Source organism: Mustela lutreola, chromosome 12 (assembly GCF_030435805.1).
Source record: "Mustela lutreola isolate mMusLut2 chromosome 12, mMusLut2.pri, whole genome shotgun sequence".
NCBI lineage: Eukaryota > Metazoa > Chordata > Mammalia > Carnivora > Mustelidae > Mustela > Mustela lutreola.
This window is the reverse complement of record NC_081301.1, coordinates 35,925,419-35,940,928: the sequence shown is the minus strand read 5'-3', so window position 1 is coordinate 35,940,928 and position 15,510 is coordinate 35,925,419. Positions and strand designations below refer to the sequence as shown.

The 15,510-nt window shown below is 53.4% G+C and overlaps 2 protein-coding genes across 8 annotated transcripts in view; both read right to left on the bottom strand.

Moving 5' to 3' along the window:
• Window positions 1-393: 393 nt before the first annotated feature.
• TPM2 (tropomyosin 2) lies at window positions 394-7,848 on the bottom strand. Of its 4 annotated transcripts, none has more exons than XM_059142679.1 (9): window positions 7,486-7,848; window positions 6,932-7,057; window positions 3,870-4,003; window positions 3,655-3,772; window positions 3,492-3,562; window positions 2,961-3,036; window positions 2,722-2,784; window positions 2,486-2,555; window positions 394-542 (listed from the first exon to the last, which is right to left on the bottom strand). In XM_059142679.1, exons 1-9 carry the CDS (start codon window positions 7,597-7,599, stop codon window positions 460-462), a joined length of 855 nt encoding a protein of 284 aa, XP_058998662.1. In that variant the 5' UTR covers window positions 7,600-7,848; the 3' UTR covers window positions 394-459. The 4 variants fall into 4 exon arrangements, with proteins under 4 accessions (XP_058998662.1, XP_058998659.1, XP_058998663.1 ...); XM_059142676.1 differs by lacking the exon at window positions 2,961-3,036 and adding an exon at window positions 3,279-3,354 and having other exon boundaries at window positions 7,486-7,846; XM_059142680.1 differs by lacking the exon at window positions 394-542 and adding an exon at window positions 1,288-1,605.
• A 5,824-nt stretch (window positions 7,849-13,672) lies between these two features.
• Window positions 13,673-15,510, bottom strand: part of TLN1 (talin 1) — a 32,973-nt gene continuing 31,135 nt past the window's right edge. For all 4 annotated transcript variants that reach the window (XM_059142640.1, XM_059142637.1, XM_059142641.1 and 1 more), the window contains 6 exons: window positions 15,325-15,449; window positions 15,100-15,225; window positions 14,910-14,972; window positions 14,618-14,800; window positions 14,351-14,479; window positions 13,673-14,246 (listed from right to left, as the gene is read on the bottom strand). In XM_059142640.1, the coding sequence (XP_058998623.1) occupies window positions 14,121-14,246; window positions 14,351-14,479; window positions 14,618-14,800; window positions 14,910-14,972; window positions 15,100-15,225; window positions 15,325-15,449 (752 nt within the window). In that variant the 3' untranslated portion in view covers window positions 13,673-14,120. The remainder of the gene's footprint in view (window positions 14,247-14,350; window positions 14,480-14,617; window positions 14,801-14,909; window positions 14,973-15,099; window positions 15,226-15,324; window positions 15,450-15,510) is intronic.

Genomic DNA, 15,510 nt, shown 5'->3' with positions numbered 1-15,510 from the left:
CCTCCAGGCTTAAAATCATAGTGAGGCTTTTGGGCTTTGACCCTGCTCAAGTAAAATCTGCGTAGCTTTGCTGTTTTTCCTTCAGACTGGCCGCTGCTGGAACGGCACAGGGCCGCTGACTGCAGCTCCTTTGCGGTATGGATAATAAGGGCTTGGATGTTCCCCCAGTCCAGAGGGGCTTCTCTGCTTCACTCAGCCTGTTCACAGCCCTCCTCAGGGAACCCACTGCCCCCACCCCTTGGCTCCCTTGGTAAAAGGAAGTCCTACTGTGGAGTATGGTCACTCGGGCCCTTCCACTCCACTGCTCCCCTTGGGCATCCTCTCAGCCTTTCTACTTTGGAAAACTACCACCACCATTGCTAACATCAAAGAAAGGTTTAAAGGGCCCCGTGATGCAGGTAACATCCATTTTATTGTGTTGGGGCGGCGACGGCAGCCCGGCTGGGGGCAGAGCAACCCTCACAGGTTGTTGAGTTCCAGCAGGGTCTGATCCAGAGTCTGGTGTATCTCCACGTTCTCTTCCTTGGCACTGGCCAAGGTCTCTGTGAGGGGAAGCAGCATGTGAGGAGGGGCAGGGAGACATGAGGGGAGATGGGGGATGAGGCCGACTTGGAATGGGATGAAGGCACAGGAAGACATAAGCATGAAGGAATCTGAGGATCCCGTGCCACGGGCAAATGGACGGATTGACCAAGAGAGAGACAGATGCCTCACTCAAGGCTTCGGGGTCGTGGGGGTGGGATGGGGAGGCCTGAGTCATAAACTACTTTACCTCCTTCTCTAGAGGGTTTACCAGAGTTGGAATCAGAAGAGAAGACAAAGACTGAGCCAGAAAGGAGAAGGCCAGACAGACAGGCTTGAGACAGATACCAGACCTGCAGTGAAAGCCCCATGTTGGGATGCAGGGTTTTCCCAATGGTCACCCCAGACCTTCACCACCTTCTGGCCCGTCCTTGGCACCTCCCCACCCATCTCCTCTCCAGTCCTTCCTTCATCCTGGAACCGCAGTGGCGTGCTCGGCACTAGTGACAGGGCTAGGTCGGCATAAGAGCGTGTCTCTCAGAGGCAGCAGAGGGCTCACAGCGACTGACGGGATGATTTGTGCCAACGTGCAGCAGTTAGACAGTGACAGAGCGAGAGTGCCATGTGAAGGGGGTTCTGTGTGGGCCACAGTGTTCTGTGGGTGAGCTCAGTGTGGGGGTGGGGCTCACAAGATTGGGGGTGTCTATAAGAGCCAGGGTCTCTGAGGGCGTGAGGAAGTGCTCTCTGGAGGGCAGGAAAACAGCATGGAGACCAAGTTGAGTTTATTAAGCAGCAGAAAGAGGCAGAGGCTGGGTGGAGTGGGTGGATAGAAGGACGAAGCAAGTGCCAAGGTGGGCGGCAGGTGTGGCGGGGGCTCTCTGAGGCGGCGCCCAGCCTGGCTGTGTGATGCTGACCATTTTGCTCCTCCTGCCTGCCTCCTCCCCACAGAGAATGGAAAGAGGAGAGAGAAGGGGCTGAGGGGGCCACACTGGCGTGGGGCTCAGAGGGAGGTGATGTCGTTGAGTGCGTTGTCCAGTTCCTCGCTGATGGCCTTGTACTTCATCTTCTGTGCATAGACCTCGTCTGGGGGTGGGGGTGGGGGTCCAGGGGAAGGGAGCCAGATGGGAGTGTGGGGAGAGGGAATGAAGGGAAAGAGGAAAGGAAGGAGAGAGGGTAATGGAAAGAGAGAACAAGAATCAGAGAGAGGTGGACAAAGATGGAGTAGGAGAAATAGGCCAGAGAACAGGCTGGACAGCCCTGAGGGCTCCCTCTTCCCCTCTCTGTACCCGTTTCTTTTTTCTCTGGAGGCCCAATCAGTCCTTCCCCTTGGAGCTCCTACCTCCCTCAGGGACATGGGGGCACAGTGCTTTGAATGAGTAGCAGTGCTTGCTTCAAGGGGAGGGTGCTAGGGCCAGAAAGGACAAAGGTCCTAAAGTTGGAGATAAAATTGAGGCTTGCCTGAGAAGGCTAGAAGCACGAGAAGTGGGAATTACGAAAGTGAAAGGGTTATCGTAGAATAAAAAGAAAATACAATTTAGGTACAACATTCTTGCTACTACTGAGAAACAGCCACAGACAGCAAATACCTGGATGTTCATTTTCATCAAATCTAGCTTAAAATAGTATTTTCCATTAATGTCATGAAAACTTAGGTATTAAACCAAATCTCTCTATTTTTAATAAAGAGAGCTTTGTGATATAGTGCTATTATGTTGCACTTGGGGACAAATTGTCTAGGTCAGTGCTACTCAAAGTGTGGTCTGAGGACCAGCAGCATTGACCCTACTCAAGTTCGAGAAGCACTGGAGTGGGCACACTGCACCCAGGTGCAGCTACTTGAATGGTGGGCACAGCCTTGGGAGCTGGTGGAGTCCTAGGTGGTCCAACACCAATTTATCTGGGACATGTAATAAGGGACAGATCGACTTAAAAAGGTTTGGGAATTAGGGGAATATTCCTTTACCTTCCAGGTCATCGATGGTCTTCTCCAATTTTGCCACAGACCTCTCGGCAAACTCTGCTCGGGTCTCAGCCTGGGAGTAAAGGTAAGAAGAAGGGGGAATGATAAAAATTAGACCCTCCCAGGTACTTTCACTTAAGTCAACCTCCTCTTCCATCCCTATTCCTAAAGTCCCTCCCACAGGCAGTCTCTGACGGGGATGGGGGCTCGAGGGAAGAACGGGGATGGGAAAGTCTCACCTCTTTTAGCTTCTCCTCCAGCAGTTTGATCTCCTCTTCATATTTATCTTCTTTGGTGGAATACTTTTAGGGACATACACATGCCATCAGGAGGTCGCCTCCACAACTCCTTCACTCCACTGAGCCCACAGGCTACTCCTGATCTTGTCTCCAGGGAACACCCAGCCCCTCCCTGCCTGAGGGTTCCTCCTCCCTCCCCTGCAGGACCCCATCCTCACTGCCCGTCTACCCCCTTCTACCTTGTCCGCTTGGGCTTCCAGGGATTTCAAGTTGTTGGTAACAATTTTCAGCTCCTCCTCTAGGTCCCCACATTTACTGCAGGGGGTGTGTGGTGGGGGGGTGTGAGGGCACAGTGTGGGAGACAGTGGAGACCGCACAGTGAAGAAGGGGTGGAAGAGAGAAGAGAAGAGCAAAGTTGTGAGAGTGACAGCAGGCAGAGTTTGGAAGCCCCAGGCCCTTCCCAACCCCCAGCAGGTGAGAGAGCAGCCTGAGACTTGGGGGGGAAGGTGAGCTGAGAGAAGGCACCACTGCCCAGAAAGGTCCAGAGAGGTCACTACCTCCTCTTCTGAGGCCATCAGGGACTTGAGGGCCTGGTCCATGGTTCGGAGTTCCTCCTCCAGCTGCCTGGCGCGGCTGGGGGCAGCAGTTAGGGGTCAGAAGACAGGACCTGTCCCTATCGCCCCAAGCCTGGGAAACTGCCTCCCATGGTCCAGAGTACCCCAGAGCCACGGACCAGGCCAAGTTTCACTTGTTGCCCAGGGTCTCCTTACCTCTCAGCCACCTCTGCTCTCTCTTCTGAGCGCTCCAGCTCTCCTTCCAGGATCACCAGCTTCCTGGCCACCTGCGGGGAGAGGGACAGAAGGCATACACTTCTGGTGAGTGGCTGGGAACATCTGTGGTTTGGGAGGGAGACAAGTGGGGCACGGCTGTCACCTCCTCGTATTTGCGGTCGGAATCCTCAGCGATGTGCTTGGCCTCCTTCAGCTGCATCTCCTGCAGCTCCATCTTCTCCTCATCCTTCATGGCTCGGTTTTCGATGACCTTCATTCCTCTGAGGCGCAGGGTGTGGGGTGGAAGTGGGGTCAGGACCAGCAGAGACAGGCTGCCAGCCTCTGCCTGGCCCGCCCTCTGGGAGGCCCCCTGCCCACCTCTCGCTCTCGTCAGCTGCCTTCTCAGCCTCCTCCAGCTTCTGCAGGGCTGTGGCCAGGCGCTCCTGCGCTCGGTCCAACTCCTCCTCTACCAGCTGAATGCGGCGGTTCAGGGAGGCCACATCTGCCTCGGCCTGTGGGTCAAAGGCCAGAGGTCAGGGGGCTTTTTTTTTTTTGTGCCTTGGATGAGAATCAGAGAGGTTCCAGAGGATGGTAAGATTCTTGTCAGAAAGAATCTGTTTCCTGGCTTCCAGACTTTCAGTCTATTTTTTTTCCTCCCTGCTAACCAACCATCTTTTATCCAGTTTCTCTACTCCAGCCCCAAACATGCATTCCTTAACAAGCTCCACTCCTCTGCTTCAGGGACTCTTCTAACACTGTGCATAGTTTCCTGATGGTTATCTGCAGGCCTTTCTGTACCCACTGAAAGAGCTTCAAGCTCAGACCAGGTCTGAGCCCTCCTGACTCCTCCACAACAAAGCCTGGCCCAAGGGGGTGGGGAAAATCGAGCCAACCAGACAGAGCCGCTGCTAAAAACAGCCAATCACAGAGTCAAGCTTAGTGATGTCACCAGCTGCCAGTCAGACTCCCAGTGAGGGGCTTGGTGCCTAGCCAGGCCTAGGGGAGACATCCGTGGCTCTAACAAGGGGCTTCTGAACAGGCCCCTCCCCCTCCCCGCCCCGCCAGGAGGCACCTGGAGGCGGTGCTAGGGCAGTGTGAGTGACACATGTGTAGCCCCAGATCTGCAGTAGAAGAAGAACCACGGAGGTTTTGGGAATGGTCCACGGACAATGATGATACCTTATGAAAATAAGAAGGCAGAGCAAGAAGGGCCTCCAATAAAGGAAAATGAGAGAAGCACTGCAGTTTGGTGTTAAGAGCAGGGGCTCTGAGTCAGCTACAGCTCACTCACTCTATACTTATGTGACCTTGGGCAATTTATTTAGTCCCTCCAGGCCTCAGATTCCTCCTTTTTAAATTTTAAATCTGAGTTGACACAAGCAGTTCCTCTTCTGTAGGTGGTTCTGAGGTAATGCAGGTCTTCTTATAATCAAGACCACCTGGAAGGGCTTGTAAAACCAAACAGGCTTTCTAGCTCCACGCTAGGTGCACTGAAATGAGATTTCCAGGGCAGGAGCTTGGAAATCTCCCCCCCCCCCCCTTTCTTTTTTTTTAAGCTTCCAAGTGATTTTGATGATAAGCCAAGTTTGGGAAATTGTAAAACAGTATGTGGAAAGCACTTGGGCACACTATCCGCAGAGTCTGCACTCCATAAATGTTAGGTTATCCTTGTGTCTCCCTCAGAGACAAAGACCTTGAGATTTAAGATTGGAAAGGAGAAAGGACCAGTGTAGGGGAAGAAGTGAAAGAGGGAAGGGGTGGGTGGCAGCCCTGGGGGCAGAGCAGGTAGAAAGTAGGTCCTGGGTGTTATGGAACAGCAGGGGAAACTCAGCACCATATAAAGTCATGGCTTGTCCTCCAGGTGCTTGAGGCCACCTAGAGTGACAAAAGCTCATCATGGGCAGAGGACCAGATGACTCAGTGTGGAAGGATTCTGGGGACAGCAGTGGGGATTGGGAAGAATGACTCTGGGGGACCTTAGGGGTCTACTCTAGAGAAAGATGAGACTCTATAAAAGGAAAACTCTCTTTGTGATAGTGGGATGACAAATGACTCTGAAAAGTCTGGGAAGTCCTGGGGTCCTCATCACAGGGCTGAAAATTACCGTTTTCTACTTCTCAACCTCTTCCCAGTTTATAGATGCTGCTCTCCAACCACAGGACAGGCACTACTGTCCCCACTGGATAAATGTGAAGAGAGAAGGGAGAAACTGAGGCATTGTGTAAGTGAAGTGCTGTGTTCAAGGTCATACAGTAAGTCCAGGCAGTGTTTGCTACTGACTCCTGGCGCTGCTGCCCTGCATCCCCGGCTCTGTCCCTGTCCTCCCCCCTCCCCTCCAGCCCCCACCCAGCTCCTTGGGTTTCCAGTCCTGCCTCCAGCTGCACTGGGCCTTAGTTATTTATAGAGCGTCAGACACACAGGGCTGCCTTTGCGAGCAGCTGCAGGTCAGTTCCCTCCCAAGTGCCAGGGCTGGTGGAGAACCAAAACCAAGCCTGGAGGTCAGAGAAACCAACCTTGGCGGGGAGGTGTTGGGGAACATGGATAATGGTCAACATAAACAGTAATGTCACCTCAGATCTCAAATGTTCAGACCTACTTTTGTCAATCCTACCATACCTCCAATCATAGACTCATTTTAATCCTGGATGGAAGGCAAGTGGGGAAACTGAGGCAGAGAATAGTACAAGTATCATAACCAAAGTCATTTGGATGGTCATTTGGTCATTCTTCAACCTCAAGGTGGGGGCTGGGAATGGCAGAAGGTAGAGAAGTCTGGTTAGGGGGATGTAGGGTGGACAGAGAAATATCAGAGTGAACAGGACTTGGTAAGGTGGCTGCCTTGGCATTTGTGGCCCTGTCCTTCTGTCCTGTGGCCTGGCATGGTCTCAAGGCTGACAGCTTAATGAGGGTAAATGAGGCCATTAGAACCTGAGCTGGGCCCCAGTGCACAGCAGGGCTGCTGGAGCCAGAGGTCAAGGCCAGGGAATTTCTAATGGCCCCCCAGGGGTGTAACTCAAGTCAGGCCCCATCTCTGGATTCCTCTCCCTCCTCCTACTCAGTAGAACCTACACCCACACCCCACACCCTGCAAATGGAGCTACAACCTCTTCTCCACTTTCAGCTAGAGGATTAATTGAGGTAGATGGTAAATTCTTGTACCACCCCCACCCCCCCACGATGACTAACTGCTTGATCACTGTGCGTTCTAAGAGCTGGAACCAAATGGACTTACAAGGCTGCGTCTTCTGGGGGAAATGGTGTGTGGTTTTGATTTAACCACTGCCTTAGATTAATTGTGCAACCTTGCCTTGGCCTGGGTTTCTGAGAGGAAACTATTTCTGTCCTGGTGCTGGGGATGTCCAGGTCCCCTTCTCCCTTCATTCCTGTATCTGGGACCCCTCCCAGTGCACTCTCCCACCATACCCCAGGTACACACTCACATCGGTAGCCTTCTTCTCAGCCTGTTCCAGTTTCTCCTGGGCGTCCTTCACTGACTCAGAATACTTTTCCACCTCATCCTCTGTCCCCTTCAGCTTCTTCTGGAGGGCCTGCTGCTCCTCCTCCAGCTGGGAGGGAGAGGCCTTGGTTAGTTAGGCCGGAGCCCCAGGAAGGAGGCCTGGCTGTGGGTGAGGGGGCTACTAAAAGGTACTTAGAGGCTGTCAGGTAGGAAGCAGGAGAGCAGAGGAAGGACAGTGCAGCCAGGGGTGTTAAGAGGGATCTGGTGGAGCTAGAGATAAAGCTTCCAGCCCCAAGAACCTGGGCCCATCATTGCTCTGCAGGGGCAGGTGTGGAAATTGGGAGACTGCAGCTGCCCAGGTATGGTGGGTGAGATTAAGTGTGGCTTTGGCTGGGTTCCTGATGGTAATGTGAAAGTCCAGCTCCCACACTGGACGGGAAAGCCTGCGATCGCAGGCCTCAGGCTAGGGGGCACAGGGCAGGGCCTACCCCTCCCTCATTAGGGAGGAGGGCGCTGCGCTGGGTCCGGGGCCCCCACCTGCTTGCAGCGGTCCTCAGCCTGCTTTTTGTCGGCCTCGGCCTGCTCGGCACGGTCGATGGCATTCTCCTTGTCCAGCTTTAGCATCTGCATCTTCTTCTTGATCGCGTCCATGGCTGCGGTGGGGGGCGGGCCGGCCGGCGGGCAGTGTAGACTGGACGAACTGGGCTGGCTGCGCGGACTGGGCGCACGGGTGGCGGGCGAGGAAGACCAAGCGGGACTGGGATGTCCCAGCCGCGCGGGCGCCTAAAAGGCTGGGAGGGGCCGGGCGGAGCCGGGGCCCGGGACCCTCCCCCACCGCGGCCCAAACCTTGTAGGGGCAGAAGCTCAGCCGGGTGGGGGAGCGCCGCTGCCCCCTGCGCCCACCCCCCTCGGGACCGCCCTCCTCGAGGCTCCTCCCCTCCCCCCACCCCCCAGCCGTCGGAAGGTAAAGTAGCTGGTACCGTCTGCTGGAAAAACTCTGGTCTTGCGGAAGGGAGGGGGACCCTCGGGCTGGGGGCTCTAAAGTTCCTCTGAGTGACAGCCGGGCCCAGTAACAGCTGCGATTGGGGCCCCTGGGGCTATTTCGGGGCGTGAGCTCACGGCAGCTGCGCGGGCGCAGGGACCCGCGTGCCCCCCTCAGCTGCAGCAGTCGCTGCCCTTAATTTAGAAGTTTCCTGTAAATCCCCCTGGATTAAATGTCTCTTGGGAGGCGGGGCTCCTCCGTGGTTCGAGTACCTCAGTTTACCCCGAGTCCCAGACTCTGGGTCAGCGTTACTGACGTGGTATTGACAGCGGTGAGTCTCACCAGGGACCTGGGGAAGCTGAGGCAGGAAGGGAGCCCAGGGTCGCGAGCCAGTGAGGAACGAGGCCGGACCTGCTGCCCCCGAGGGCGGGCCTGACCTCTCTTCCCTTCGCTTCCCCTTCCAGCCCCTGCCCCTGAGGCAGCGCCCCTCCTACGGTGGCGGAACGGCTAGGTACCCAGCTCCGCGCCCCGCTCGCCCTGCCCCCCACGTGCCCCGCATATTTTCCGCGTGGCTCCCGCCGGGCCCGACCCGGCGCGCTCCCCGCCCCCACCCCCGGGACGCGGCCCTTCCGTCCCCTTTCCCTCCCCCTGCCGGCTTTCCAATCGCCGCCGCTGCCCCGCGCGCCCTGCCTCCCTTCCTTCTCCTTGCGGACTCTCTTGTCTCTTGCTGGCCAACTTTACGCCAAAATTTCTTTTCTGCCCTTTTTTGGGCTGTTTCCCCGTGGGGAGGCGGGGCCGGGCTGAGGCGGGGAAGGCGGGGGTCGAGGGGAAGAGTTCCTGAGCTCCCGGCGTCGGGAGTCGGGGGCGGGATGCCTCCTCTGGCTGAGGCCGCCGCAGCGGGAGCCGCTCCCGCGTCGGGAAGCGTGAGCCCCGGGGTGCGGGGCTGTTCGTTTTCGTGCTTCCTCGGGCGGGGTTAGGGGGAGAGGAAATGGAGAGCCGCTTCGGAGGAGGGGGAAGGGGAGTCCCGGCGGAGGAAACTGGGAGGGAGCGGTTCTCCTCGCTCCCCTGAGGCCGAGTGCGTTGGCGGGGGGGGGGGGGGGGGGCGGCGGCTGGCTTTTGCTCGTGGGGGCGGGAGCCGTGGGAACCAAGGGCCCCCGGCCCGGGCCGCTGGGGACGGGGTGCGGAAATGTATTTAGATCTGCTCAGCTGCCGATATGCTACGCGTGGAACAAATCTGACCTCGCAGCGTTCATTGCGACCATCTCCCTGTTTTTCCCCAAACTCGTGGAAGACACCTCCAACCCTCCCCAGTAGCCAGTGCTAAACCCGGGGGGTTACCGATCGCTCCCCTGTCCCTCACTTTCCACAGCCACTTAATCCTGTGGATTCTACTTCCTACACATGATGTCTCTGGGGTTGTCTAGGGCAGCTCCTTACAGTACCCCCTGCCTGTGTGTCTGCTGTGGTCTTCCTCCTGGGTCCCCAATTCATATGTTCTTTCAACAGAACCTTGACATTGTTACCAAAAGTTTTTTAAAAAGTTACTGCCAATAAGATACTAGAATACTCCCAAACCCCTCCCTCCTGCCGCTCTCTTTTATGGATAAAAATCCACTTTTCTTAATATGGTATATGAAGTCCTGCGTTTTGGCCCTTGCCTACCTCCCTGCCTCATTTCCTTTCATTCCCAGACTCACCCCCAATACACAGACTTGTACTTCATGCTGCATTCGGACTGAACCACGTGTAGGACCTGGAAATAACCATACTTCTCTTAAAGCTTCCACTTTTTATGTATTCTGTTCCCTCTGTCTAGAATGCTCTTCTGTTGGCGGATTCTGTTGGCCTTAAAAACTCAGATCAAGGGACGCCTGGGTGGCTCAGTGGGTTGAGCAGCTGCCTTCGGCTCGGGTCATGATCCCAGCGTCCTGGGATCGAGTCCCACATCGGGATCTTGCTCGGCGGGGAGCCTGCTTCTCCCTCTGCCTCTGCCTGCCATTCTGTCTGCCTGTGCTCGCTCTCCCCCCCCCCTCTCTGATAAATAAATAAAATCTTAAAAAAAAAAAAACAAAAAAAAACCAAACAAACAAACAAAAAAACCTCGGGGCACCTGGGTGGCTCAGTGGGTTAAAGCCTCTGCCTTCAGCTCAGGTCATGATCCCAGGGTCCTGGGATCGAGCCCCACCTCGGGCTCTCTGCTCCGCAGGGAACCTGCTTTCTCCCCTCTCTCTGCCTGCCTCTCTGCCTACTTGTGATTTCTCTCTCTCTGTCAAATAAATAAAATCTTAAAAAAAAAAAAAAAAAAAACCCTCACGGGTGCCTGGGTGGCTCAGTGGGTTAAGCCCCTGCCTTCGGCTCAGGTCATGATCTCGGGGTCCTGGGATCAAGTCCCGCATCAGGCTCTGCTCAGCAGGAGCCTGCTTCCTCCTCTCTCTCTCTCTGCCTGCCTCTCTGCCTCTCTCTGTCAAATAAATAAAATCTTAAAAAAAAAAAAACAAAACTCAGATCAAATGATGGCTTTTCTGGGAAGCCTTCCTTGGTCACTGCACATCTCATTCCCTTCACCTAATAGATTGGTATTCTTGGTGTAGGCTCCTATAATTCTCATAGTTCCTGTTAGAGTTGTTCTTGTACCTACCTATGTGTCTTCTTCAATGGCCTGTGAATCCTCTGGGAACAGGGACTTTTTCAACTCTGAATCCCCAGGGTGTAATACAGCATCAGGCATAAGAGTTGACACTTGATAAACTTATGCTGGGTAAATTTTTTTATGCACACAAAAATATTAATACTGTCTGGATCTAAAGGAACTTATGATCTAGTGCAGTAGTTCTCAGACTTTTTTTCCACCTAAACTTTTTGGTTTTAGAACCTCTTATATTCTTAAAAATTAAGAATAGGGTTTGAAGATCTGAAAACCTTTTGTTGAAGTGGATTATATCTATCAATACTTAACATATTAAAATGGAACCTGAGAGGCACCTGGGTGGCTCAGTTGGTTACGCAACTGCCTTCAGCTCAGGTCATGATCCCAGGGTCCTGAGAGGACTGAGTCTGACATTGGGCTCTCTGCTCAGCAAGGAACCTGTTTCTCCCTCTGCCTCTGCTGCTCCTTCTGCTTGTATTTTCTTTCTCTCTGTCACATAAATAAATAAAACCTTTAAAAATAAAAAAAAGGGAAACAGAAAAAATTTAAATTTTTACAAATTAGTTAAAAACAATGAAAACCCATTATACATTAACCCTGTTAACAAATGTTTTTATATTGATGTATAATTAACATATGATATGTTAATTACACGTGTACAACATAGTAATTCAACAATTCTATACTGTTACCACAATGACTGTAGTCACCATATGTTATTACAATATTACTGACTACATTCTCTACACTGTACTTTTCTTTTTTTTTTTTTTTTTTTTTTTTTTTTTTAAACACACTTGGTGGTAGGATTTTTTTTTTTTTAATATTTTTATTTATTTATTTGACAGACAGAGATCACGAGTAGGCAGAGAGGCAGGCAGAGAGAAAGGAAGGGAAGCAGGCTCCCCGCTGAGCAGAGAGCCCGATGCAGGGCTCGATCCCAGGACCTGAGACCACGACCTGAGCCGAAGGCAGAGGCATTAGCCCACTGAGCCACCCAGGCGCCCCTACACTGTACTTTTCATCTCCATGACATTTATTGTATAATTGGAAGTTTGTACCTCTTAATGCCCTGTATCTATTTCGTATTTTGTCCATCCCCCCACCTTCCCTCTGGTAACCACCAGAATGGGGGGGTAGGGGTAGAGGGAGAAGGAGAAGCAGAAGCAGACTTGTTACTCAAGGATTTAGATTTAATAAAATTAATTTCTAAAAACTGCTTCATCAAGGACATTAAGTGAGGCTGGCATTTATTTTTTAAATTGCTAGTGCATGATGGTGAAGAATTACAATTATCCGTACAGTTTGTGCCAGTGCCTCGTTAGGTGCTGAGGCAGTTTTACCCACCATTATTTCTGCACTGTCAGTACAAATGTTGAGCACTGTAAAGAAGGAAAATAATGTCTTAGTGTTATGAAAATAATCGTGAACTTATGGACTCCTGAAATGGTCTTGGGCACCAGTAGGTGCCCAAGGACTACATTTTAAGAACTGCTGGTCTAATGGGTGTTCGAGGCTCTCCCCAGAAGGCTCCCTGAGGCATCTCGAGTAAGAGGTATGCGATTGGTCACAGTTCCTGAGAACACAGCAGGGAAGTGGCAGCAGGAGAAGCAGCTGTTCTGGGCTGATAGCTGGAGGGATTCAGACAGTCTGGACTACCACTTGTTGGGGAGGTTGTAGAAGGGATTTGAATGCTACGGTTCCCAACTCACGATGTTAGGACATTGAATCTGGGATGAGGGGGCCATAGTGGTATGCACTGGAGTTGCCAGGCCTCTGCGTCAGAGGTGATAATGCAGCTCTATTTTCCAGTGCTTAGCATGGGCATGGCTTAGCAAATATTGAATGAAATAATCATAGGGGACAGGAGCAATGGTAGGAAGTTGGCACTTTCCCTAATGGGCTGCTCTGAGGAGGACAAAGTAATTCCATCTACTTTAAACTTACTCTGATGGGATAGGAGTAGAAGATAGCTTTAATGTGAAATGCACCCAAGAATAGTAGTGGGTGATGTTTGTGTTTTACTTGGAAGGAGAGACAAGGAAATAATCTGGGCAACGGGGCTGGTTAAAGAATCATGCATGAGAATCATGACATGCCTGAGAGGACCGCCACCTGGTCCATGCCATGGAGGCAGGCGGGGGTAAACGTGGAAGGAAGTGGAAACATCTCCCTCCCTGACCACTTCCCTCCACCTAACTCCAGATTAGCAGGGCAACTGGAATGGGGCTACCAGTACCTGCCTGGCCATGAGGGGAGCTGGGCCCCCAGATGAGGTCTTACACCAGGGTCAAGCTTTTTCAGTTCTTTTTCTTCGAGTGCTGTTCTAGGCAGGAGTAACAAGGCCTGAGAGGGCCTACAAGTGCCCCGTCAGCAGTGGAACCTACCTGATGCACCCTTGGGTTGGATTCTTTGCTTGTTAACAGCCTCGACCAGATCTGTGGTGATAGGTCTCTGAGACTCAGACACTTGTAACTTATAAGCTTATTCTTTTCCTCAAAACTGCTTTTTAAAGCTTTGAATTTGATGGGGTACCTGGGTGGCTCAGTGGGTTAAGCCTCTGTCTTTGGCTCAGGTCATGGTCTCAGGGTCCTGGGATCAAGCCCCGCATCAGGCTCTCTGCTAAGGGGGGAGCCTGCTTCCTCTTCTCTCTCTGCCTGCCTCTCTGCCTACTTGTGATTTCTCTGTCAAATAAATAAATATAATCTTAAAAAAACAAACAAACTTTGAATTTGGGCAGGAACTGGATTTGTTCAAATACTTTGAGCAGTTATGAAGAACAGAGTGTCCCTGGTAGCCACAAAGAGCAGTGGCAGCTGCTGTCCCAGCCAAAGAATGACACTTGGTGAGGCATAGGCACTGGCCGGTGTGCTAGGGGACAACAGGAATAGGACTTCTCAGCTTCCAAACTATGGTGACTTTGGGGATCTGGGTACAAGCAGAAAGAAGGGGCTGCAGGGGGCAGAATGCCACAATGTATCCCCAGCCCATTTCTGAGCCAGATGAAATTGGTGATAGAACTGAATCCCATTCTTTCCTCCACACCCTCTTTCCCTGAGGGGACTCCCCCACCTCCTCATAAAGCCAGGCAGAGGTCGCAGGAAGAATCACCTTTATTGGAGCATGACCTTTTTGGGGCTTACAACCCCGTGGCCCCCAACGTAGCTGGGGGTGGGGGCAGACAGTATCAAAAAAGGAGGAGGAGAGCCAAGGCTGTGGGGACTGGCTGGCAGCTGTTGGCAGGGTGGAGCGGGCAGGAGCCCTGGCAGGTTCAGACTGAGGTATAGCGGCGTTAATACTCTTGGAGCGTTAATACTCTAGGGAGGGGCAGGCACTTAGGGGGCCCTAAGGCATGAATGAAGGCACTTGGAATCAGGGATGGGACAGGGGATGTGCAGCGGGACTGGGTGGACCAGGCCCAGGGTTTGGCAGGCACTTTGGGGAGTGCTGGGGTTGGGCGGGTGGGGCCCGACAGCCCAGAAGGCTTTGGTAGTGGCAGGCACAGTCTCTGGGCTGGGTCTGCATTAAACAGAAGCGGCTGCCCTAGTGCTCGTCCCGAAGCTCTGAAGGCAGGAACTTATACTGTTGTTGCCGAATCTGTGCCAGCTTCTTCCGCGCCTCTTCTAGCTCTCGTTCCTTCCGAAGCATCTCTTCCTGTGCGGCAATGATCTGAGGGATGGAGAGCAGGGGCTTGGTTTAGAAGTCTGTGCCTTAGGGTGTGGGGTCGCTGGGGCCCTGGTAGTGTCCTGTGGAGGGTCTAGGGCAAAGCTCACCTGGGCAATGCCTCCAACCATCTTCTCCTTCACCACCACTGTCTCATTCTCTTGGTCTTCAAAGGCTGCGGCCTTCTGTGCTGCCTTCACCAGGTTATCCGAGGCTCGCTTCACTGCATTGCCGGCAGCCTATGCAGAGAGAAGGCAGCAGGAGGTCGGGAACTCAGCTGAGTGAGTCGCCCCACTCCCTCACAGAGAAGCACATGTCGGGGTAACAGTTTAAAGCAGCACAGCCCAAGGTACCATCAGATGGTCAGGGTTCCTCACCTGAAGTCGTTTCATTGCCTCCGAGTCCTGGTCGGCCTTGACCTTGCAGGCCACGAGGAGCTGGGCTGTGGAGGCGGCCACCTGCTTGGCTGAGGAGATGAGCTTCTCCTGGCTGGCGTGGCCTTGTACAGCCGCATTGGCGGCTTCACACAGATTGTTGGTGGCTGCAGCCACCATCCGGGCCTGAGGTGAGGAGGATTAGATTAGAATATGCCTCTTACCCTGGTCCTTCCCCTCTCCAGCCTTCTCAAGCCCCCCTAGTGGAGGGACCTAGTGGGTATTGTGTACTCACAGCAGAAATGAGGCCTTGGGACCACTGCCCATCATCCAGTGCATTGGCTGGAATGGCGCCCACCTGTGGAGGAAAGAGGAGGGCCTACTCAGACCTGTGTTCTCCAGGGTGTGTAAAAGCCCCCCATCAACTTGAGGATGGACAGCAAAGTGGCTGCTGGGCCCATTCTCCTTGGCGTCCAAGTACGTACCTTCCCTTGGGCCACCAGTTCCCTCTGGGCAGCCGACGCCGCCTTTACCAGGGCGCTGGTGGCTGCCGCGATGGACTTGGCAGCTTCTAGTATCTGCTCCTCAAAGTTTAGGGACTCATCTGCCTCCTACAACAGACAGACAAAGGTTGTAGAGAGAGATGCAAAGTGAAGGTGGGGACACTCTGCCAGTAAGAGGGGCAGGAAGAGGGACAGGGGTGGACTGACCTTGGGTTTGGCCCGAGGCTTCAGCTGCTCCAGCTTTTTGGCTGCAGCCTCAATGGCGGCCGCAGCTCCCAGGAGCTCATTCTCAGCGATGACTGTGGGGTCCTCTGGGTCCACCCATTCTGTTCCTAGTGGGGTGAAGGGAGGAAGAAAAGGGTTAAGGCAGAGCAGGGAGGTCAGGAGCACTGG

Excerpts from the sequence above, each read along its gene's own strand:
- TPM2 (XM_059142679.1), bottom strand. The coding sequence starts at position 7,599 with ATGGACGCGATCAAGAAGAAGATGCAGATGCTAAAGCTGGACAAGGAG. Across the intron at positions 3,563-3,654 it reads CCGACCGCAAATACGAGGAG|GTGGCCAGGAAGCTGGTGAT; the intron begins GTGACAGCCGTG and ends CTCTCCCCGCAG. Across the intron at positions 2,785-2,960 it reads TGGAAGCCCAAGCGGACAAG|TATTCCACCAAAGAAGATAA; the intron begins GTAGAAGGGGGT and ends TGTCCCTAAAAG.